Source organism: Mesoplodon densirostris, chromosome 8, assembly GCF_025265405.1.
Source record: "Mesoplodon densirostris isolate mMesDen1 chromosome 8, mMesDen1 primary haplotype, whole genome shotgun sequence".
Classification (NCBI taxonomy): domain Eukaryota; kingdom Metazoa; phylum Chordata; class Mammalia; order Artiodactyla; family Ziphiidae; genus Mesoplodon; species Mesoplodon densirostris.
The window spans coordinates 4,614,293-4,638,968 of record NC_082668.1 but is presented as its reverse complement, the minus strand read 5'-3'; the positions used below and the strand labels follow the sequence as shown (position 1 = coordinate 4,638,968).

The 24,676-nt window shown below is 43.5% G+C and overlaps 1 protein-coding gene across 1 annotated transcript in view; it reads right to left on the bottom strand.

The window, feature by feature from the left end:
* Nucleotides 1-3,535: 3,535 nt before the first annotated feature.
* The window catches only part of IQCA1 (IQ motif containing with AAA domain 1), a 177,991-nt gene continuing 156,850 nt past the window's right edge, over nt 3,536-24,676 (bottom strand). Inside the window, exons 18-20 of the mRNA XM_060105914.1 lie at nt 19,374-19,612; nt 9,759-9,889; nt 3,536-3,629 (exon numbers count right to left, since the gene is read on the bottom strand). Coding sequence (XP_059961897.1) covers nt 3,536-3,629; nt 9,759-9,889; nt 19,374-19,612 — 464 coding nt within the window. The remainder of the gene's footprint in view (nt 3,630-9,758; nt 9,890-19,373; nt 19,613-24,676) is intronic.

Sequence of the window (24,676 nt, the reverse complement as noted above, 5' to 3'; positions counted from 1 at the left end):
CAGCTCTTCATCAAACTCTCAATGTGCTCTTTGAGCAACAGGAGAAGTTTCCATTCTCGTCAAGGACAAAGGCCTTGAGTCAAGTGACTGGCTAGTCTGTGCTGGCTTTGCACAGAGAGCATTGGATGTCCTTGGCCATTGGAGAAGTGATGCCAGTCTCAGCAGGGGCAGTGAGTTCCCTGCTGCCATCCATGCATGAGTAACTGTCCCAGTTTGTTTCCATATTGGTGGGAGAGAGGCTGGGTTCACCTTCCTCACAGAGCCGAGGATCTGGGGTGGAGTGCCCCTTGGTGCCCAGCCTTGGAAACCAAGCTCACGAAGTAACAGTAGACTCTGGTGTGGTCTGGTTGTCATCTTAGTGTTAGCTGACCTATCATTCTTCCCCTTCCTCCTAGGACCAGGAGAGAAGGCAGGAATGGGTTTCACCAAGGTCAAATGTAGCCCCAATCCAGATTTGCAGCATTTGAAGGATGGCGCAGGCCAGTCTGTAGGTGCAGACTGAGCCTAGACAGCCCTGCAGCTCTTCCCTCACTGGACACAGCACCACCGTGCTCCAGAGACAAACACAAAACCTCTGTCATTCCAGATCTTATCAGCTCATTATCATAAGCATTATTTAATCCTGGCAACACAATAATCCCTTCCTTGTATATGTGTGAGTATGTATTATGCAAGATTCAAAGTCACTTGATGCTATGAGGAAAGTAAAAAGACTCTCTGCATAGGGCAGAAATAATTTGCAAGACCAACTTGGGGTAGAGGGTTCTCAAATGAACTCCAGTGGTCCGACAGCTTTCAGAGGGCCAGGCAGGCACCCCCTTTGAAGAGCTGCGTAACAAAAGGCCCTGGCTAGGGGCATTATAATTTGCTCCAACCAGTTCCAAAAGACTCCTATTTTCAATGATGTTAAGAGAAATACTAATGTCACAGGACGTGGGCATTGTGCTTGGTATAAGTACACATACAAAAGCTAAGCGAGGGTATTTTGGATGTCTTGTTGGGGAGGATGTAATTAAATTTACCTTTGAGAACCCTTTGAAGTCTGTGGCTCACTGTTTTATAATAAAGGTAATGTTCCCCATCAGCTCATCTGTCAGTTGTAGAATTCTCGCAAATTGGGAAAGTTGCTGAGGCAGAATCAATGTTTCCACTTGGAGTAAAATTATCTTTCAGGAGGGAGGATGTCATCCCTGCTCTGTCTGTTTGAGTCAAGCACGATGGTCACTGGGGGTGACATGCTGTGTTCAGTGAGCTGTGGGAACCCCCAGGACTGGGTGCAAGTCTGGGCTCCGAGCATGGCAGCCCCGTGTATGCCACGGGGAGACTGAGGCTTCTGGGTGGCATCAGCTTCTGTTCAGGCCCAGGCCCGCTAGGGTACCACCCAATGAGACCTCCCCACTGCTGAGCCCCATAAACATGGGAGCCTGGCTGGTGGGGAAAACACCACATCTCACTGGGTGGATGGCACTGTAAGTGGCCCGTGTGCACCACACCCAGTGCAGAAGCGCTGCAAGTGGGCTTCTTTTTAAAAAATATTTATTTATTTATTTTTTATTGAAGTATAGTTGATCTGCAGTATCATGTTAGTTTCAGGTTACAGTACAGTGATTCAGTTATTTATATACATATATATATATAATTCAGTTATTTATATATATATTCTTTTTCAGTTCTTTTCCCTTATAGGGTATTACAAAATATTGAGTAGAATTCCCTGGGCTATACAGCCGGTCCTTGTTGTTTATCTATTTTATATATAGTTGTGTGTATATGTTAATCCCAAACTCTTAATTTATCCCTCTCTACCCCTTTCCCCTTTGGTAACCATCAGTTTATTTTCTATGTCTGAGTCTCTTTCTGTTTTGTAAATAAGTTCATCTGTGTCTTTTTTTTTTTTTTTAAGATTCCACGTGTAAGCGATATCATATGATATTTGTCTTTCTCTGTCTGGCTTACTTCACTTAGTATGACAATCTCTAGGTCCATCCATGTTGCTGCAAATGGCATTATTTCCTTCTTTTTTATAACTGAGTAATATTCCATTGTATATCATACCACATCTTTATCCATTCATCTGTCGGTGTACATCTATGCAAGTGGGCTTCTAAGGGGCTGACAACACCTCCCCTTCATATCCTAGACTGTGCCTTTGTTCTACTTGTGTCATAACTCAATAAAAACACAAATGCGCATCCCTCCCCTCTTACGGATATTCACATTTTGATAAAAGACTATTGGAAAGTTTTCTTGCAAAAGAATGACTCTCTAAAGGCAATTTCAGGTAGTCAGAGAGCAAATATTAATGGGATTGTCCGGAAGGGAATACTCATTTATCTTTAGTGTTTTTGCTTGGAAGTAGCAAATGTTCTTGAATTCATACACTTGAGTCCACAATTTAAAAGCTGGAGGTAAGTTTTCATGTTTTCATTTGTGGTAGAGGCTGGGCATACAGCTTTCCTATATTTCTCCCCCTCTCCTGCTCTTGAGCATGGCCGTGTGACTGCATAGTGACCAAGGAAATAGACCTGATGTGTACACTGTTGCAGGCCTGGCCCCTAAAACCTTTCCACTGGTCCTCTCTGCTCTCCTCCACCCCGAGAAGCTCTCAGGGGCTTCGCACAATAGAATTTTCTCGGCCGTTCAGAGTCCACTTAAAGGTGAGGGAGGACTTCTCCCTGGATTCGTCCAGGCTCTCACTTTGCTCCTCTGGTGGACTGTATGTTCTAGTGCAGCTTGGAGCAGGATGGAAAACAGACGGATGTCTACCATGTCGGGGGGCAGTAAACAAAGCGTGGTTAATACAACATGAAGCAAGACAGGAGGACAGAGGGACAGGGTGGGCACTACGGTTGGAGAGGGAGTTGACCCCGAAGCGGGGCCAGCAAGATGCTCGGCTGGTGCCTGGAGGATGCAGAAGCAGCCGAACTCCCCACGGGGCCGCCTGAGCGGTGCTGATGCAGCCTGAGTAAGCTGTCGTCAGACGCCAATGGTCAAAGATGAAAGTTGCCCCTGCTCTCCGAGATGAGGGCCACCTCTGACCAGATAGGGCTTCAGCCCTAAAGCTGTAGCTCTGGGACATAAAATAAGCCAGGATGCTCAGAGAATCACGTGTGGAGTGAGAGCACGCCAGCTCTGACCTCCAGCTGTTTACTTTCTTCATCAGCACGGGGTCTGCTTCTCTCGGGATAAAACCCTCGGCACTTGGCTCCATTTGCTGTGTGATGTTGAACATTCAGCTGCAGGTAGAGGACTTTGTCCTGTGATATTTTGGGTGTTTTCTCAAGAACGTGGCTGGATCCCAATTGTTTAGGAGGCGGGGTGAACCTGGTCATGGTCCTCTTATCACAAATGACCCTGATGACTGTCGTGGATTAAGGCTTACAGATCCCTCATCTCTGGAATACTTCTGTCCTAAGGGCAATAGGAACTCAGAGCTAGAAGGATCCTTATGGGGTTCACCCCAGGTCTTTTATAGACGAGGAAACAAACATGGCTCCCTGGGCGCCCCCAGGATGGGCCCCCCATCACCCTGCGTTCAGCTTCCCTCCTCCGAGTTGAGTGTGTGGTCTGGTTGTTTGGCGAGCAGCTCTTTGTGATGCTGGGAAGATTGCTGGCCCCTCTGACCCCACCTGGGGAGTAGGGAGTCTGCTTTCGGTGTTATGTGTGTGGGCATGTGTGTTTGTGGGGCGTGTGTGTTTCTGTGTGCAGTGTGAATATGTGTTGTGTGTGTGTGTGTGTGTGGCTGGGCTGACCCGAGGTCACCCAGCTCATTTGTGTATTTGGACGCAGCCCAGTTCAGCCTACGGTGCTTTCCAAGAAGCCACAGCCCTCCTCTCAGACACTGGCTGACCTCCCTCCAGACAGGCGACGAGAGGCTTGAGGACGGGTCAGAGTGAGGCTCCCCAAGGGCTCTAGAGAGGGAGCAGGGGTATCCCAGAGGGGTGACGGAGGTCTACCAGACCCCCAAACTGGCCCTTAACAAGGGAAACAGAGCCAAGTGAAATGGTTGGTGATGGAGGGTGAGGGGGGACCCGGCAGAGAACCTCCTGGCTTCTCACAGGACCGTGCACCCTGGCCCTGGGGATGCAGGAGCGTCCCCCCTCCCCTCTCCCACCCCACCTTCATCGCAGTGCTGTGTTGTAATCTCCCCTGTAGCGCGAGCTCTGTGGTCATGGGACAGCCAGCGGTGCTCACAGACACCTCACTTGGGGCCGGCCGCTGTGCTGGGTGCACGGGTCATAGCTGGGGTCACTATACCCAGCAGCCTCGCAGGGTGGAGACCAACTGCCTGCCTGGTGAGAACGTGGAGGATGCAGGGCCAGGAAGGGCGAGAGCTGGGCAGCCTGGGCTTGGGTCAGTCAAGGCCTTTGCTCTAAACCACCAGAATTGACTGCAGAGACCAAATTGCTAAGATGCTTAATCCCTAGGCCAAAAGGAAGAGCGAGGCACTGTGTCTGTCTGTCACGTGGAGGAACTGGGTGAGCTGGGGAGAAGAGAGAGTCATCCCACTACAGTCCAGTGCGTGGGGTAGGGGAGCGGGGGGTAGAGGCCAAAACTCCTGGAGGCCAACTCCTGGGCTCCCGTTTGCCTCCCAAAGCCCCATATGAAAAGTGCACTGCAGAATATCTATGAGGCAATAAACCCATACTGAGTACATCCCATGTGCCGGGGGCCCGAAATACACCGTCTTAGGTAGTTATATGGGTGCTAAGTGTGGCCGTTTTGAAGAGGAAAGGAATCAGACCTGCCAGGTACTCGTGGAGTCTCAGCTTCTCCATCCGGAAAACGTTCCTGCAGGGATGAGGCCAGGTGGCCGCAAGCCGGATCCCTTAGACAAGGTCCTAGGTCGGGTGCCCAGTGCCCACACCCCTTGTGCAGATCTGGACACACACATTCATTGCACAACCATTTCATTGATGTCCCTTCCCCCACTAGACTGCAAAGCAGCTCCCCTGGGCATCTCAGTGTCTGGCACGTAGAAGGCGCTCAATAAAAGACTTGGAGAGTGAATCCCACACCACTGCGATGCTGCAACCGTGACTTCTAGTGACCTGGGATGGTTAAGGGGACTATGCATTGGTGAATGAGTGATTCTAATGGTGGGGATCTTAGGTGCTTGGAGACACATATTTTGGGTCAAGCTCCCTTTGATTTTCCAAACCTCACTGTTGAGGTAGCTGCCAGCTTGGTTTCAAGCCCACTGGTCTTTCGTGGTTCCTCTGCTTTCGTTAGCATCATCCATGCCTCTCTTAAATTAAAATCTTCAGACCTGCGAGGACATCAGAAGCCACTTCTCTCAGTTGTTTGGGTCCCACAATGTCTTTAGTGGCTGAAAATAGTGTCGCTCTTTGAAACAGCCCTGTGACACCGACCACCATGACTGTCCTCCTATCACACATGGATGGAGGGTTAGGAAGAGCCTCAAAAGTAGCTTCCTCAGGGCTTCCCTGGTGGCGCAGTGGTTGAGGGTCCGCCTGCCGATGCAGGGGACGCGGGTTCGTGCCCCGGTCCAGGCAGATCCCACATGCCGCGGAGCGGCTGGGCCCGTGAGCCATGGCCGCTGAGCCTGCGCGTCCAGAGCCTGTGCTCCGCAACGGGAGAGGCCACAACAGGGAGAGGCCCACGTACCACACACACACACACACACACACACACACACACACACACACACAAAAGTAGCTTCCTCAGCGTTAGGGGTCTTAAACTTGCTAGTTCTGGATGGAGGTGTTTGTTTAAGCCCGGATGGTCTCAAGAACATCTTTGAAGGAATGCCGTGTTAGCCCGCAGTGGTTCTGGACGCGGAACCTGCTGGTTCCTCAGGGCAGGCAGAGGGCAGAGCCACCGAGAGCTTTAATTCCACTTTAATCAGATTGCATTCCATAGATGCTCCCTTAATGAGGGTTAATGACATTAATTACTGTCCCCTTCATTTCAGAACACACTCCAGAGGAGCTAATTGTCACATAATGACCCCGGAACAGCTCAGGCCCCAGCAGAACTCCCAGGAAGGGTCTGTTTCCCTTTCTTTCCCCCAGTCCCTCTGCCCTTCCACCCCACACACCCTCTTATTTGCTTTCCTCCCGTCAGGGTTGTCATGTCTCCTGTCTCTGCGTCAGATAAGAATGGGAGTTGTAGCACATGGCTGCATCGCTTTCCCAGGGGGACCTGGGATTTGAAACATGGATTGCTGACAGGCTCATAGTTTGATGAGCTGCCCAGTGGATGATGATGTCATGAGCATCCTCCTGCAGGACGGGTGGGTGAGCGCCTGGTATCCTGGCAAGAGTGACCCAAATTAAAAATGCACGGCTAGGGACTTCCCTGGTGGCGCAGTGGATAAGACTCCGTGCTCCCAATGCAGGGGGCTCAGGTTCCATCCCTGGTCAGGGAACTAGATCACACATGCATGCCGCAACTAAGAGTTCACATGCCACAACTAAGGAGCCCATGAGCAGCAACTAAGGAGCCCGGCTGCCACAACTAAGACCCAGCACAACCAAATAAATAAATAAATAAATATTAAATAAAATAAATAAAGGGACTTGTCCCAACAGGAGTAAAATCTTAAAAAAACTAAAAAATAAAAGTGCATGGCCAATCTAACCCAATAACTTCTTCTATTTTTATTGAAGTATAGTTGATTTACAATGTTGTGTTAATTTTTGCTCTACAGCAAAGTGATTTATCACAGGATATTGAGTATAGTTCCCTGTGCTATACAGTAGGACCTTGTTGTCTATCCATCCTATATATAATAGTTTGCATCTGCTAACCCCAGCCTCCCACCCCATCCCTCTCCCCTCCTCCCCCTTGGCAACCACAAGTCTGTTCTCTATGTCTGTGAGTCTGTTTCTGTTTCATAGATAAGTTCATTTGAGTCATATTTTAGTGATAACGTGATATTTGTCTTTCTGACTTACTTCACTTAGTATGATAATCTGTAGTTAATAATCCATGTTGCTGTAAATGGCATTATTTCATCCTTTTTAATGACTGCACAGCATTCCGTTGCCATAACTTCTTTTTTAGGGATTTATCCTGCAGATCTTTCTCCTGTACATGTCCACACAGAAGAATGTATAAAGGTATTCATTGGAGCACTGATGGAATACAAAGGGTGGACACAATCTAAATGTCTGACCAAGAGTGGACTGGTCAGATGAATTATGCTATATACACCAAGTGGGTATTACGTAGCTAATATAAAATGAGGCCAATCTGTGTGTGCTGATATGAAACAATACCCAAGGTATATTATTAAGTGTAAAGAGCAAGGGGGTGGAACAATATATATGCTATGTTACCGCTTATATAAAAAAAGTGAAATATATTTTTGTGAGTATATGTGCAGGAATCTACCCATCTCCTGGCACACACACAGAGCAGGAGGCCATGGTACAACTACCGTAAGGTGCTGGGTTATAGCTTGTCAGGCTCCTGTGCAGTTTGCAGTGACCTACAAGGGGGCCCACTCTGTGCAGAGTTGAGGGCACCTGTGAGCTGGGCAAAGACAGCTGGGGTGGGAGGACATAGTGGTTCTTGGTAACCAGGTGGGGCTGGCTGATGGGAGCCACGTGGAACAGAGTGAAAACCTAGCACTGGAAAGGGCAGGGAGTCACAGTTTGGGAGAAAACAGAGGGGCCAGTGGAGATCACGTCTCAGTGTGAATGTGCCATGAGAGAGTGAGCCCATAGGGACGATATTTAGATGATCTTTACCAATTTTTAAGACTCAAAATTACTCCAAACTGCACTGTTCAGTATGCTAGGCACTCTAGCCACATGTGGCCATTTAAATTCTTTTATTTTTTAATTTTCTATTGAAGTATACTTGATTTACAGTGTTGTGTTAGTTTCAGGTGAACAGTGAAGTGATTCAGATATATATATATATATATATTCTTTTTCATATTCTTTTCCATTATGGGTTATTACAAGATGTTGAATACAGTTAGTTCCCTGTGCTACAGATACAGTAGTGTGTATCTGTTAATCCCAAACTCCTAACATCCTCCCACCTCCCCCTTTGGTAACCATAAGTTTGTTTTCTATGTTTGTGGGTCTGTTTCATTTTTTATAAATTAATTAGTCATTGTTTAGTAAGCTTTACCTACACAGGTTTGTATGATTTCTGAAAAGTGTGCTTGTTCCCACAGTCAGACCAAGTTAAAAGGTGTTGTCCACCATTAACATTTTCATAACGCTTATTCCCTTACAATCATGATTTTCATTGCTTTACAATCCAGATCCTATTATTTCGCAATGAACACCAAACCCTAGAGCCTTGGAGCTCTCATCTTGGGTCAAAACCAAGAGTCTGCCCCCATGACATGTGAAAGAAAGGGTCTCCGTGGACCACCCTGGAGAGACGAACATTTCACTGCTCTCTGAGCTTAGGATGGGGAGTCTGCCCACCTCTCAGGCCACTTTGAGCCTTGGCCAGACACAGTCTGGGGTGGGTAAGGGGAGGGCAGGCAGACAGTCTGCAGAAATTGGGGTTCCTTTGGTATGAGAAGCAAATCTACGGCGGGGCACCGGGAAGCTGGAGTTTGTTCAAGAGGACAGCCTCTGAGGGATGGCTTTCCAGTTTGTACAGAGCACATGCAGAGCGCGGGAGCCTGGGCTGTCTCTTTCTGTCTAATTTGTGTTTATGTCCTGTACAGACACAGGCTGAGGGGGATGTGCTGGTGGCCAGAAGACAGCTGGGAACCCCTGGTAGTTTTGGGCATTAAAGATCTAACCCACTGAAAATCCCAGGAAAGCCAGGAGATCTAGCTTGGTCTACAGAGTAGGAGATTGTAGAACTTTCTGTGGTGTAACCAAAAACTGCACAATAGTTAATCTGAATTAAATTCCAGTAAATTTATTGCACCTCAATTTGTCTCCTTCCTTTGATTGTGTTCTCACCACAATTTAGAAGCGGGTTACTTACAATATGCCACCAAGTAACCTTTCATATTCCTACAAAATTGAAATTTATCTTTTGACCCTCACCTTTCTATTCTTTAATCTTTTTCTTTCTTAGAATTTCTTACTTCTTTATTTAGAGTTTCTCTTCTCCTCTTTTTACCCCATTTTTGGGTGGTAGTTTTCATCTAGCCATTGGCCTGCCAGTGCTCCAGTGCTTCTCAAGAGCAGGAACCCAGGAATTAAGAGGCAATGACTTAGTCCCAATGTTCAAATATTAGCTGTGTGACCCTGGGCCTTAGTTTCCCCATCTTCAAAGTCAGAAGATTGAAAGCGTTAATTTAAGAGATCTTTTTTAGCTCCAGCAACCAAATTATTGAGTCAGTCCAAGAAAAAGTTTTTATTCCATTATATAGAAGATATGAATAGAGCAAATAATTAATTTATTAAAATATGTGCAAGATAATATACAGATTATTAATAAAAAGTTAGTAGTACCGATGACTGACTGAATTTACTAGTTGTCAGATTAGAGTATTTTCTAACTATCAAAATTTAAATTTAGCAACTAGTACCAATGAGATGACGTGTCCAACTGGGATAGATTGTGGAGTGTGTGAAGAGTGAGTTTTGCTTATATACAAACTTTATATAGATTAAGAAATAATTACAAGCTCTAGAAATGCTTTTTATGCACAACTAACTTGGTAGTCAGCTTACAAAGATCTAACTGAGCGAGGGCAGGGCTGGTGGACGTAGGGCATCAGTGTGGTTCTTCAGACAGGCAATGGTCAATCTCCTCCCTGGAGAGTCGGGCCCACCTCCATCCCTGGCTCCTCAGAGAGGCATTACTTTTTCTTTTTCTTTTTCTCCTTTATCCCTTTCTTCTCCTTCTCTTTTCCTTTGTTCTTTTCATTTTCTTTGTTATCTCCTGTTAATGCCAAGGCTCGCTTTTTACCCATAGGGGTCTTGGCGTACCAGTCCTGAAATCAAACAGACATTCAGGAAAATATCAAAATGTTGTGAATTCACTAGTATGCCCTTAAAAATAAAGAAAAGCTCACTGAACGGAAGGGGGCAGGCAGCCATTAAACGCTGGGCATTTAATGTATGTTCAATACAAATTCTTTCTATGTGGGTTTACCAACCTGTATTTCTATACAATTTGAAACTTCTATCTCAAGGAGTTAACAGTTAAGGAGGATCACTGGCCAGATCTAACCAACGACCCTTCCCAACTAAGTCACCTGACTTCCTGGGAAGCTTGCTCTATCCCGAAGGTGTGGGTTTTCTTGGTAATATGAATGGCTCCCTATGGTTCAGGCAAGGCCACCAGCAGCTGGACTGAGGGATACTGTTAAAAACATGGCAGAAATACTGGAGCCAAAATACCCCAAAGCACTTAAGGATTGCAACTGGCCCTGTGATGACATTTTTCTCAACTTTCACATTTATTTGAAATCTGAGAAACACTTTGGTTTATAAGCTCTGTGGTTATATTATTTCATTAAATGACTATGCTACAACTTATTTATCAATTCTCCCATTAATGGACATATAGGTCATTTCCAATATTTTGTTATTATGAACAATGTTGAAATTCACAACTTTTATATCTCCTTATACACAAATGAGAAAACTTCTCTGGGGCATATACACAGAAATAGAATTCCTGGTTGTAGGTCATGAGCATCTTCAATTTTATTTGATATTTCCAAACTGCACTCTGAAGTGTGTGAGTAGGACACTATCTCAGTCTTTGTGTGTCTTAAAGTATCTTTATTTTTTCCAATCTCTTGGATGTTAGTTTAGCTGGATACAAATTTTAGGTAGACAGTTATTTTTCCTCAGCACTTTGCAGATATACTCTCACTTTCTTCCGGTGTCTATTTTTGCCAAGCAGATGTCTGATCTCCCAATTGCTTCTTTGCAGGTAATCTGGTATCTTAAGACTGGCTTGTTGCCTTGTTCTTAGGTTCACAATAATGCATGTAGCTGTAGATTTGCTTCATGTGTTCTGCTGGTCATGTGGAGTTTGTTTTTAACCTAAGAAGTCACATCTTTAATTAAGGAAAATTCTCAGCAAGTATTTCTTCAAATAATTGTTGCTCTGACATTTCTTCTCTTCTTCTAGGACTGCTATTAGCTGGGTGTCAGTGTCTTCAAAGGTTCTTACTTGCAGTTTATAGGTTTTATGTTTTTATTTTTCTATGTTGCCTTCTGGGGGGAGCTGTGAAAGAGTTGTGAAAAGAGTTCACACCTCTTTTATTTTTTGGCTTTTTATGTTAGTTACCTTATTTTTCGTTTCAAAGCTTTCTTTTTGGGATTTTTTTCATTATCTGTTTTTATTCCATTTCTGCCTGTCTTTGTTTCAAAACTTCGTGTGCATCCCTAATGGAAGTTATGCCTTCATTTATTTTCTTGAACATCTTAATCATATTAATCTAAATGTTTTTGTTTAAACTACTATCTTTTAATAATTTTTGTTTGAAGATTGCATGTAACACTAGATTTCCTAAAATGTTTTGGAATTTTGATTTTCAGATTTGTTTGGGTCTCTCTCTCTCTCTCATTATACCTACCTCCCTAGCAGTACTGCACTTGCTTCCACGTGGTTCTCTAAACCCACATCCAGAACCAGGACTTATAGGGTGTTTAGAAGCTAATGCTCCTTGGTGATATTGGGATATCAAAGATCCAGTCATAGAAGCAGCAGATTTGTCATTTTATCTGCTACAACTCCTAATCTTTGTTTTCTATCATTTATTTCTCTCTATGCTACATGTCAGGCATCTGGTTGTCCCTGTGTTTGAGATTTATCTTTGTTTCTGGCACTTGGGGATTTTCTCATTACTCTTTTAGCATTGACTCACCTTTCAACGTAAGGTGAGGTGGCCAAGTACTTAAGGTGATGGACTCCTAATCTACTGCGGCACAGTATGGAATATGGTCAATGAAATTGGCTTTGGAGTGAGATTTGAATCTTAGTTCTACTCCTTTTAAGCTGTGTGACCTGGAACAAGTCTTTTTGCCTCTTGTGGTTTTTGTTTGTTTGTTGGTTTTGTTTTGGCTGCTGCAGCAAATTACCACATGGCTTAAAAAAACACTTATTATCTTATAGTTCTGTAGATCAGAAGTCCAAAATGGGTCTCATGGGGCTAAAATTAAGGTATCTGCAGGCTGTGTTCCTTTCTGGAGCTCCAGGGGAGAATCTGTCCCCTTGTCTTTTGTAGTTTCCAGAGGCCAGCAGCTATCCTGGCTTGTGGCCCCATCTCTAGCTTCGAGCTATAGCAGTGTTGTGCTACCTGGAGCCTCAGTGATTCCTCACGCTGCCATCTCTCTGGTTTCTCTTCTTGTGCCCTCTTCTAACTTTTATGATTACACTGGACTCACAACGATAATTCAGGGTAATCTGTTTTAAGGTTAGCTCATTAGCAAACTTATTCCATCTGAAACCTTAATTCCCCATTGCCATGTAACCTAACATAGGCCCAGGTTCCAGGGACCCAGATGTAGACCTCTTTGGGGAGCCAATATTCTGCCTACTACACCTCATTATAACTCAGTTTCTCCACCTCCAAAATAGGGTAAATGGTGTGGTCTAACTGAGTTAATAGGGTGCCTGGCACATAGGTAGTCATAAATATTAGCTAACACTATTAAAACTATTACATCACTATCATTCAATATTTCCTCCATCATGTCCATTGTGCAGGTACATGTGTTTGGAGAATCTGCAAGACCCTAGTCTGACATGTTGTCAGAAACACAGCTGGGTGAAATTTCTCAGGGTGAAAATGATAGACCTGATTATCAGCAACTACAGCCATGGAATCACATTACTCGGCAGAGTGACAGTTTCATTCCTTCTATCCATCTGCTCAATCCATTTGCCGCTAAACAAGTTAACTGAACACCTAGGTGGGACCACGCACTGTGCCAAGTCCTGGAGATATGACAGGAAGCAGAAATGGATGTGGGGTCAGCAGAAACTCTGCAAGCTGGAAGGGAGTAGCAGGACATATTTAAAGTGATGAAAGGGAAAATCCTACAACCAAGATTACTCTACCCAGCAAGGATCTCATTCAGATTCGATAGAGAAATTAAAACATTTACAGACAAGCAAAAGCTAAGAGAATTCAGCACCACCAAATTCAGCTGTACAACAAATGCTAAAGGAACTTCTCTTGGCAGAAAACACAAGAGAAGAAGATCTACAATAACAAACCAAAAACAATTAAGAAAATGGTAATAGGAATATACATATTGATAACTACCTTAAATGTAAATGGATTAAATGCTCCAACCAAAAGACATAAACTGGCTGAATGGATACAAAAACAAGACCCATACACATGTTGTCAACAAGACACCCACTTCAGACCTAGGGACACATACAGACTGAAAGTGAGGGGATGGAAAATGATACTCCATGCAAATGGAAATCAAAAGAAAGCTGGAGTGGCAATTCTCATATCAGACAAAATAGACATTCAAATAAAGACTATTACAAGAGACAAAGAAGGACACTACATAATGATCAGGGGATCTATCAAGAAGAATATATAACAATTGTAAATATTTATGCACCCAACATAGGAGCACCTCAATACATAAGGCAAATGCTAACAGACATAAAAGGGGAAATCAACAGTAACACAATCATAGTAGGGGACTTTAACACCCCACTTTCACCAATGGACAGATCATCCAAAATGAAAATAAATAAGGAAACACAAGCTTTAAATGATACATTAAACAAGATGGACTTAATTGATATTTATAGGACATTCCATCCAAAAACAACAGGATACACTTTCTTCTCAAGCGCTCATGGAACATTATCCAGGACAGATCATATCTTGGGTCACAAATCAAGCCTTGGTAAATTTAAGAAAATTGAAATCATATCAAGTATCTTTTCTGACCACAACGCTATGAGGCTAGACATCAGTTACAGGAAAAATACTGTAAAAAGTACAAACACATGGAGGCTAAACAATACACTACTAAGTAAGCAAGAGATCACTGAAGAAATCAAAGAGGAAATCAAAAAACACCTAGAAACAAATGACAGTGAAAACACGACGACCCAAAACCTATGGGATGCAGCAAAAGCAGTTCTAAGAGGGAAGTTTATAGCAATACAATCCTACCTCAAGAAACAAAAAACATCTCAAATAAACATCCGAACCTTACACCTAAAGTAATTAGAGAAAGAAGAACAAAAAACCTGCAAAGTTAGCAGAAGGAAAGAAATCATAAAGATCAGGGCCTCCCTGGTGGCGCAGTGGTTAAGAGTCCGCCTGCCGATGCAGGGGATACGGGTTCGTGCCCCAGTCTGGGAGGATCCCATATGCCGCGGAGCGGCTGGGCCCGTGAGCCATGGCCGCTGGGCCTGCGCATCCGGAGCCTGTGCTCCGCAACGGGAGAGGCCACAACAGTGAGAGGCCCACATACCGCAAAAAGAAAAAAAAAAAAAAAAAAAAGAAATCATAAAGATCAGATCAGAAATAAATGAAAAAGAAATGAAGGAAACAATAGCAAAGATCAATAAAACTAAAAGCTGGTTCTTTGAAAAGATAAACAAAATTGATAAACCATTAGCCAGACTCATCAAGAAAAAAAGGGAGAAGACTCAAATTAGTAGAATTAGAGATGAAGAAGGAGAAGCAACAACAGACACTGCAGAAATACACAGGATCATGAGAGATTACTACAAGCAACTCTATGACAATGAAATGGACAACCTGGAAGAAATGGACAAATTCTGAGAAAAGCACAACCTTCCGAGCCTGAACCAGAAAGAAATAGAAAATATAAAAAGACCAATCACAAGCACTGAAATTGAGACTGTGATAAATAATCTTCCAACAAACAAAAAGCCCAAGACCACATGGCTTCACAGGTGAATTCTATCAAACATTTAGAGAAGTGCTAACACCTACCCTTCTCAAACTCTTCCAAAATGTAGCAGGGGGAGGAACACTCCCAAACTTATTCTATGAGGCCACCATCTCCCTGATACCAAAACCAGACAAAGATGTCACAAACAAAGAAAACTACAGGCCAATATCACTGAAGAACATAGAGGCAAAAATCCTCAACAAAATACTAGCAAACAGAATCCAACAGCACATTAAAAGGATCATACACCATGATCAAGTGGAGTTTAACCCAGAAATGCAAGGATTCTTCAATATATGCAAATCAATCAATGTGATACACCATATTAAGAGACTGAAGGAGGAAAACCATATGATCATCTCAATAGATGCAGAAAAAGCTTTTGACAAAATTCAACACCCATTTATAATAAAAACCCTCCAGAAAGTAGGCATAGAGGGAACTTACCTCAACATAATAAAGGCCATATATGACAAACCCACAGCCAACATCGTTCTCAATGGTGAAAAATTGAAACCATTTCCTTGAAGATCAGGAACAAGACAAGGTTGTCCACTCTCACCACTCTTATTCAACATAGTTTTGGAAGTTTTTAGCCACAGCAATCAGAGAAGAAAAAGAAATAAAAGGAATCCAAATCATAAAAGAAGAAGTAAAGCTGTCACTGTTTGCAGATGACATGATACTATACATAGAGAATCCTAAAGATGCTACCAGAAAACTACTAGAGCTAATCATGAATTTGTTAGAGTAGCAGGAAACAAAATTAATCCACAGAAATCTCTTGCATTCCTATAAACTAATGATGAAAAATCTGAAAGAGAAATTAAGGAAACACTCCCATTTACCACTTCAAGATAAAGAATAAAATACCTAGGGATAAATCTACCTAGAATAAATAAATCTAAGGAGACAAAAGACCTGTATGCAGAAAACTATAAGACACTGATGAAAGAAATTAAAGCTTATACAAACACATGCAGAGATATAATATGTTCTTGGATTGGAAGAATCAACACTGTGAAAATGACTATACTACCCAAAGGAATTTACCGATTCAATGCATCCCTATCAAAATAAACCATTAGCCAGACTCATCAAGAAAAAAAGGGAGAAGACTCAAATTACTAGAATTAGAAATGAAGAAGGAGAAGCCTTCTTCTAGTTCTGTGAAAATACCAATTTTCACAGAACTAGAACAAAAAATTTCACAATTTATATGGAAACACAAAAGACCCTGAATAGCCAAAGCTATCTTGAGAAAGAAAAACAGAGCTGGAGGAATCAGGCTCCCTGACTTCAGACTACACTACAAAGCTACAGTAATCAAGACAGTATGGTACTGGCACAAAAACAGAAATATAGATCACTGGAACAGGATAGAAAGCCCAGAGATAAACCCACGCACATATGGTTACCTTACTTTTGATAAAGGAGGCAAGAATATACAATGGAGAAAAGACACCCCTTCAATAAGTGGTTCTGAGAAAAATGGACAATTATATGTAAAAGAATGAAATTAGAACACTCCCTAACACCATACACAAAAATAAACTCAAAGTGGATTAAAAACCTAAATGTAAGGCCAGACACTATAAAACCCTTAGAGGAAAACATAGGCAGAACACTCTATGACATAAATCACAGCAAGATCCTTTCTGACCCACCTCCTAGAGAAACAGAAATAAAAACAAAAATAAACAAATGGGACCTAATGAAACTTAAAAGCTTTTGCATAGCAAAGGAAACCATAAGCAAGACGAAAAGACAACCTGCAGAATGGGAGAAAATGTTTGAAAATGAGGCAACTGACAAAGGATTAATCTCCAAAATTTACAAGCAGCTCATGTATCTCAATATCAAAAAAACAAACAACCCAATCCAAAAATGGGCAGAAGACCTAAATGGACATTTCTCCAAAGAAGATATACAGATTGCCAACAAACACATGAAATGATGCTCAACATCACTAATCATTAGAGAATTGCAAATCAAAACTACAATGAGGTATCATCTCACACCAGTCAGCATGGCCATCATCAAAAATTCTACAAACAATAAATGCTGAAGAGGGTGTGGAGAAAAGGGAACCCTCTTGCACTGTTGGTGGGAATGTAAATTGATGCAGCTACTATGGATAACAGTATGGAGGTCCCTTAAAAAACTAAAAATAGAAGTACTAAAGGACCCAGCAATCCCACTACTGGGCGTATACCCTGAAAAAACCATAATTCAAAAAGAGTCATGTACCACAATGTTCATTGCAGCTCTATCTACAATAACCAGGATGTGGAAGCAACCTAAGTGTCCATCGACAGATGAATGGATAAAGAAGACGTGGCACATACATACAATGGAATATTACTCAGCCATAAAAAGAAACAAAATTGAGTTATTTGTAGTGAGGTGGATGGACCTAGAGTCTGTCATACAGAGTGAAGTAAGTCAGAAAGAGAAAAACAAATACTGTACGCTAACACATATATATGGAATCTAAAAAAAATAAAATGGTTCTGAAGAACCTAGGGGCAGGACAGGAATAAAGACGCAGATATAGAGAATGGACTTGAGGACATGGGGAGGGGGGACAGTAAGCTGGGACGAAGTGAGAGAGTGGCATGGACATATATACACTACCAAATGTAAAATAGATAGCTAGTGGGAAATAGCCACATAGCACAGGGAGGTCAGCTCGGTGCTTTGTTACCACCTAGAGGGATGGGACAGAGAGGGTGGGAGGGAGACACAAGAGGGAGGAGATATGGGGATATATGTATATGTATAACTGATTCACTTTGCTATAAAGCAGAAACTAACATACCATTATAAAGCAATTATACTCCAATGAAGATGTTAAAAAAAAAAAAGAAATGGATGGGGGGGATGGAGTTAGTGGTGATGGTGGTAAAATGATTTCATTTCCCTGAAAAATGAAAAAAGTGATCAAATGTGCCAAGAATGGATGTGAGAAGCATATGCTTTCTCATCCCAGGTTATAAAATGGTAGCATTTCCTTCTTTTGATTAGTATGATCAGTTCCAGTTATTGGACCTCAAGCACTTGTAACATAGAAAAACTTCTAGAGATCATTTCGGAAAGTTAAAAACCCAGCTAAGAGAAAGCATAGATTTTAACACCTAAGCTTACCTCCTCAAAGTAAGGAGAAACATTATTTTAGAAAGAAGAAACAACCTAGGGATTTCTGAAAAGGATATATTGCTTGAAGAGGATGAATATTTGCAACTAATACTAACAAGGTTTAAATAGTTAACAAGTATATCAGACACTTGGCAAAAGCTCCAGCTTGGAGCTGGAAATATTTCTTTTGAGTTTTTCTAGAGCAGGGGTCAGGAAACTATGGCTGATGGGCCAAATCTGGTCTGCTGCTTGTTTTTGCAAATAAAGTTTTATTGGAACTCAGTCATACTTAGTCATTTATGTTCTCTGTCTGGATGCTTTTGTGCCATGATGCAGAGTTTAATAGTTGTGACAGAGATTGCATAGCTCTCAAAGCCTAAGATAATTGTTATCTGGCCCTTTTTGGAAAAAGTTTATCAACCCTTGTGCAGATCATTATTTGGGGGATCAGTATGGAGACTGTTTTCAACCTTCATTGAAGCATCAGCAGCCAAGCAGAGGGGAAACAGTTTCTAGAGTTGGTGGAAAAGTTACACGTCATAGAGGGAATTCTCCTAATCCCAAGCAGGCTTTCAGAGACAAGAGGATTGAACGGGAATTCCAGCTCTCTTTCCGGTGACTGCATGGCCAAGATGGTGGTGGATATAATTGCATGGATACAGTTTTCCTCCCTTTTTTTCCAGTTGGCCAAGAAAACTACCTTTAGGTTCAGAAAGAGAACACAACTGTACTCATTCTTATTAAAAGGATTTGGAGGGGTTGCCTGCTGGCCTGGGCCTTGGGGACGAAGGCTCTAAAACTGATTGTGCCTGGAAAAGGCACATCACTCTTGGCTAGTTCTTTTCCTCCCATATCGAGGGATATGGAAGAGTTTATTCTCAAAGTTTCCTCCAGATCTAAAAAGTTCTGTGAATATATCAGAGTGTGTTCAAAAATATGAAAACTAAACGTTGGCGAATTTTCTTGTGATTTCCTATCGCAAGTGTACTGGAAGATGAAGTGTACCAGGGCAAATATGGAGCAAAAGCAGCATTGGCTGGAAGTATACTATTTAGGGAATGTTTTTTCCATGCAAAACTTGTTCCATTATGTGAATTATGAAGTAAAAACCAGTGAGAACAAAGGGAGGGGTGTGTGTGTGTGTGTGTGTGTGTGTGTGCAAATCCAATGGTTTTGAAGCTGCTACTCAATTCTGTAATTTGGCTGTTCATTTATAAGTTCATGGATCACAATTTTCCTAAAATTTTGAAGACATGTGCTTTACTGCTAAGGCCAGAAAAATATGTGGTCCCAAAATTTCGAGTTTCTAAATTTTACTGGGTATGGTAGAGTCCAAATGCATGAAACCCAGGAGACTGGAGGGAGGAGGTGACGTGACAAGTGTTTGCTGCTAGGACCTGGCGAGATAGGCGTTGCGTTTACCTTAAAGCTCTCTTCTTCCTCTTGGTAGACGGGACTCATGCTGGAGAGGGACGCGATGAACTCGAGGGCGGTGAGCGGCTTTTGAGATTGCTGCCGGATTCTCCGCTCCGTGAGCACCTCCTTCACCACTTGGACGATGGTACCCTGGGTGAAGCCGTCGGTGATCTTTGCCAGGCAACTGACGCTCAAGGCACCAGTGATGACTCCGCCGTTGCGCTGAATGATCTCTTTCCACAAAACTGTTGTATCCAAAATGATGGAAAAGACAGAGAACAGGAGTCACCACAGAGAAAGCAGCATTAGCCCAGTTCCCAGGACAAAGCTGTGGCTCACCAAGAAAGGAGAGCACAGGAGGTCTGCTCCAATTTGTAATTCAAATGAGCAGGAAGCCACATAACCAAATGCTCTTCCCCGAGTGATTTTCAACCATAAGGGATGCACATCAATGGCCTCGAGGTCTACAGACTACGAGCCCCTTGAATTGACAAGTAAAAATTAAACTAGGGTCAGTGTAGTTTTAGGGTGTTACCTTCAAAGATGTTCAAAATCTTCTAAAATTGGAAATTTCCGTGGGTGTCTATGGCATTTGGCTAAGTAGGAGTCTGACTTGTTTGAGCTACAAAGTTCACTTCTTACATGATTTTTATGTGTGGAATTGGAATGCAGAGTCCAATTTCTATCAGCCACGGCAGGGCTCGGTTCCCGTTGGGTGTAAGACACTGTCCCACACGTCCCATTAGACAGAGCAACTGGACCCTCTATTCTCTGCCCCCAACAATGGAGAAACATGCACAGATGAACAGATCTACCAGATGGGTGTCCTGTTGTTGTGTGGGTCAGTGGGGCCTGGGGTAACCGGGAGATTTCACTTAGAACACAGGGATGCTGTGGAGATGCATTATGAAATTATCCCTGATGTTTACTTAACCTTAGAGAGAGGATGGTCTCCCATACAACAGTCGAGACGAGATTACACTTTGAGAACTATGTCTATTCTGTCAAGAGAGGCTCCAGGGAAATAAATGAGACTTGCTGTGGTGTGTTTAGTTCTATCCAGACAGTGAGGAAGGATGCAGGCAGGGTAAGGCCTTCCATATCAGAATGAGCCGCGGTACTGAGACGATTTGGCCAGATGTCTCTAGAGCATTTTGACCTTCTTTGAGGAATATTTGAAACAGTTTTTAAAAAATTGAAGATTACTGCATGATCTGAGCAGTGTCAGGTGTGTGACATGACTGCATCATCCAAATACATTGATCCAAAAACACTTGATGAAATGAAAAGGTCCAATGACTGTCAAGGGATAGAATGACTTGGAACGTAACTAGGACCCACATCAGAGCCTAGCTTTTGGGGCCACGAGTTATTCCAACAATGCGCCTCCACTGTCCTCCTTGGCAGGGGATCCTTGGCCCCAAGGTGAGCTGAGTTGCTGGGAAGGGGTGCATGTTATTGTGGGGCCTGTGGTGTCTTCCAATGGTGGAAGGTTAGCTATCAAGGGATGAAAGCTGCAGTGAGACCAGCAAGGGCCACGGGGGAACCCAAATTTGCCTAAAGCAACATCTTCCTCCTGCGTCTACACTGCTACTTCCTTGGTGGGTTTATTTGAACCTGAACCCATCTAAGGTAAAAGTGGGAGTAGAAAGATTTACTTCTCAAGCTGCTATGAGAAATAGGGACAAGAATGTGTACAAATCACTTGGAAGAAACTGTTCTGGCATATGGTGGACACTTTCTCTTCTGTAGCTTTATTACTGTTATTTCTGTAATTTTATTACTATCAAGTCATTCCACTTTGTACCAAAGTTTCCTAATGCTCAGTAAAACATCAATTATAAAAGCTAACACAAAATAAACTACAGAGTATTTCTAAGCATATCTGTGTAAAAGACAGATTGGAGCAGGGGAGGATTACCCTTATCTAAATACAACTGTTGTAGAGTTAGACATCAGGAGACACAACCCATGGTAAAAACACAGAGCAACAACAACCACCAGATGACACCATCCCTTGGGATCTCATCTGTCTCCTGTCTTCATTCATTACATCTAGAAGCCGTGCAAATAGGTCTGAGTGGTGACTCTGGGTGCTGAGAAGGCAACATGTTTTATGGGACAGTCACTGGTGAGAACCCTCAAACCTGAGGACCTGGTAGATACCCCAGGCTGGGAACCCAGAGCAGCTTCAGACTTGGGCACCCATGGGTGAAATTCCTACCTGCAGCCTGGAGGGGACAAAGAGTGAGGGCCAAGGGCTTCCCAGCGACAAATATCAGCTCTCCCGTGCCTCCCTGTTAAGCTATGAAAGTCACAGCCTCCCTGTATTTTAACACAAAAATCCCTGCAAGTAAAGATTCAGTAATAGTGATGCAGATGTCGGGATTAACAGATACACACTACTATATATAAAGCAGATAACCAACAAGGACTTACAGTATAGCACAGGGACCCCTACTCAGTATTTTGTAATAACATATAAGGGAAAAGAATCTGGAAAAGAATATACATATATATATACAACTGAATCACTGTGCTGTATACCTGAAACTAACACGATATTGTAGATCAACTATACTCCAATAAAAAAATAGTGATGCAAAAAACGACAATTACTCTGGTCTAGTGTGGACATGTAAACACCCTATTGACAATGAACATGTATGATATTCGTGTAAAGTCTTGGTCAAGCTTCGTCAAAATACCTAAAACATTGATGACTTCCCCAAGCTCATCATTTTTTAATGGTGGTGCAGTCACAGTTGTGGTACGACTTGCCCACTTGCCCCCAGCCATCTCCAGATCCATAGAAGGGGAGAGAGAATCAGGCTTGACTTCCTTCTCATGTTTGATGAACTAGACTTACTAGCCTTTAAAAGAACAGCTTCTACTGCTTTTACAAAGTCACTGGATCATGGGTTCTTGGCCCTTAAATAGCTGCTCTGGGGCAAAGAGGGGATTCAGGCGTGGAGGGAGCTCTAGCCTGGTGGCTCATTGCAGTGGGAGCCCCACAGCCTGTACTGGAGCCACGAGCAGGCTGCCAAGCCTTTGGTCCAGCGGGGGAGCAGGGGTGGTGGTGGGCACAAAAGCACAACAGGCTTGGGGACTGGCAATGGGTGTGGCCGTGAGGACCAGAGGCCAGGGCTACAGAACAGTTCAAGGCAGCTGAGGGCTCTCTGGACCTGCTGCCGTGTTTAACCTTCCTTTCTCGGATGTGGAGGGCTCTTCAGTTCTTCAGACTAATCTACATCCCCTTCCCCTTCTTTAGGCTGAAAGGAATCTGGTCTTTGGGGCCCCTTCTCTGCTTTTGGCATCCCCAATTGATTCTATCCTGGCTAGTGCTTGAGATGACATAGTCTCTTAAAATTCATTTTTATTTGGGATTTTGCAAAAGCACAAGAGGGTGAATAATGTGATTTGGATGAGCTTCTGGCCTCCGCCGTCTAGAATTCCAGAAAAATGGGAAGACATGGGCTGATAAAAAGAAACAAAATTGAGTTATTTGTAGTGAGGTGGATGGACCTAGAATCTGTCATACAGAGTGAAGTAAGTCAGAAAGAGAAAAACAAATACCATATGCCAACACATATATATGGAATCTAAAAAACCAAAGATTCTGAAGAACCTAGGGGCAGGACAGGAATAAAGCCGCAGATGTAGAGAATGGACTTGAGGACACAGGGACGGGGGAAGGTTAAGCTGGGATGAAGTGAGAGAGTGGCATGGACATATATACACTACCAAATGTAAAATAGATAGCTAGTGGGAAGCAGCTGCATAGCACAGGGAGAACAGCTGGGTGCATTGTGACCACCTAGAGGGGTGGTATAGGGAGGGTGGGAGGGAGATGCAAGAGGGAGGAGATATGGGGATATATGTATATGCATAGCTGATTCACCTTGTTATACAGCAGAAACTAACACAGCATTGTAAAGCAGTTATACCCCAATGAAGATGTTAAAAAAAAAAAAAAAGAAAGACATGGGCTGGACCCCTCCGAGCAGACACAGGGTCTAAGGTGGGGGGCCTGTGATGAATCGGGTTATTAGCGGAACAGACCCCGGGGAAGAGAGACGGGAGGAGGCATGAGGAACGTGGAGAGAAGGAAGCCCAAAGGGATTTCTGGGGACTAGACATGGCATTAATCAACCTGGGGGTGGATTTTCTTTGCAGAGACATTTTGAAGGAAACCGCTTGATTTGGGGAAAGGAGGTAGATATTGAATTATATTTGGTAAACCTTAAGGACCGTGTTTCCTCTGGCTGATCTACCCTTCTCTTCTCAGCCCTGTCACTCCCCTGCACCGCCTGGAGAATCTGAGAAGTTGGATCTTGAGTGTTCCATGCACCTTTGGCCCTCTGCTGCCAGCAGATAGATGGACAAGCAAGGGCCCAAGTTATGGATTTGCAGCCCAGGCTTTACAGGATGCAAGAGACCGTTTTTGATCATTGCAAAGACAGGAATAGTCTTTCTTTAAGATAGATGTCCCAGCCACTGTGGCTATGGTAACTTCAAGGTCACTGGAGGAAATGCTGGGCAGCATTTATGATGTTGGCGAGAATGGCAGGCTGAACAAATCACCCACCGAGAAGGAAATATGTGAGACACGTGTGGTTGAGTGGACAGGGCCCTGGGCCCAAGATGACCACTGCTGCAGGTTTATCATCCGCCCACAGGTGAAGGGATGCTTCCTCCTTCCTCTCCCACGATGCTGCCGTGAGCGGATTCAAGTTGGAATCTGTCTTGTGATCTGAGTCCCTAGAGAGGCCTGGCACTTTATCAAAAGAACACGACTGTCCTTGTTATACATCAATAGCTTCATTTCGAAAGGGCCTATGGCTTTGTCAAACAATCAAAACTGTTCAAAGTCAAGAATAATGTTCTAGCCCCTGAAAATTAATAATACTCTACCTTATTCCATTAAGATAGCTTAAAATATATATACAATACAGAGAGAAAGAGAGAGACAGAGAGACACAGAGAATCTAACCAAGGGGCACGAGAGTGGGGAAGCTCTGATGAAGCCAGGAGCGTGGACTCCTCTGTAGTGGGCAGAGAACGCTGGTGCTCACCCATCTCTGTGTTGACTCCTTCCTTGGCTAAACTACACATCCCGGCCCCCTTGAACCTTGGTGGGGCCTCGTGAGTCATTCTGGCCAATGTGGCTAGAAGAACTGTTGGCCCCTCCTCAGTCTGGTCCCTAAATCTCCTGAGAGATCATTTATACTATTTTTCTTTCTTTTCCTTTGATCCTGGCTGGTTGCAAAGGATCCAGTGGAGGGCTTGTAGGCCCCAGAAGATGGAGA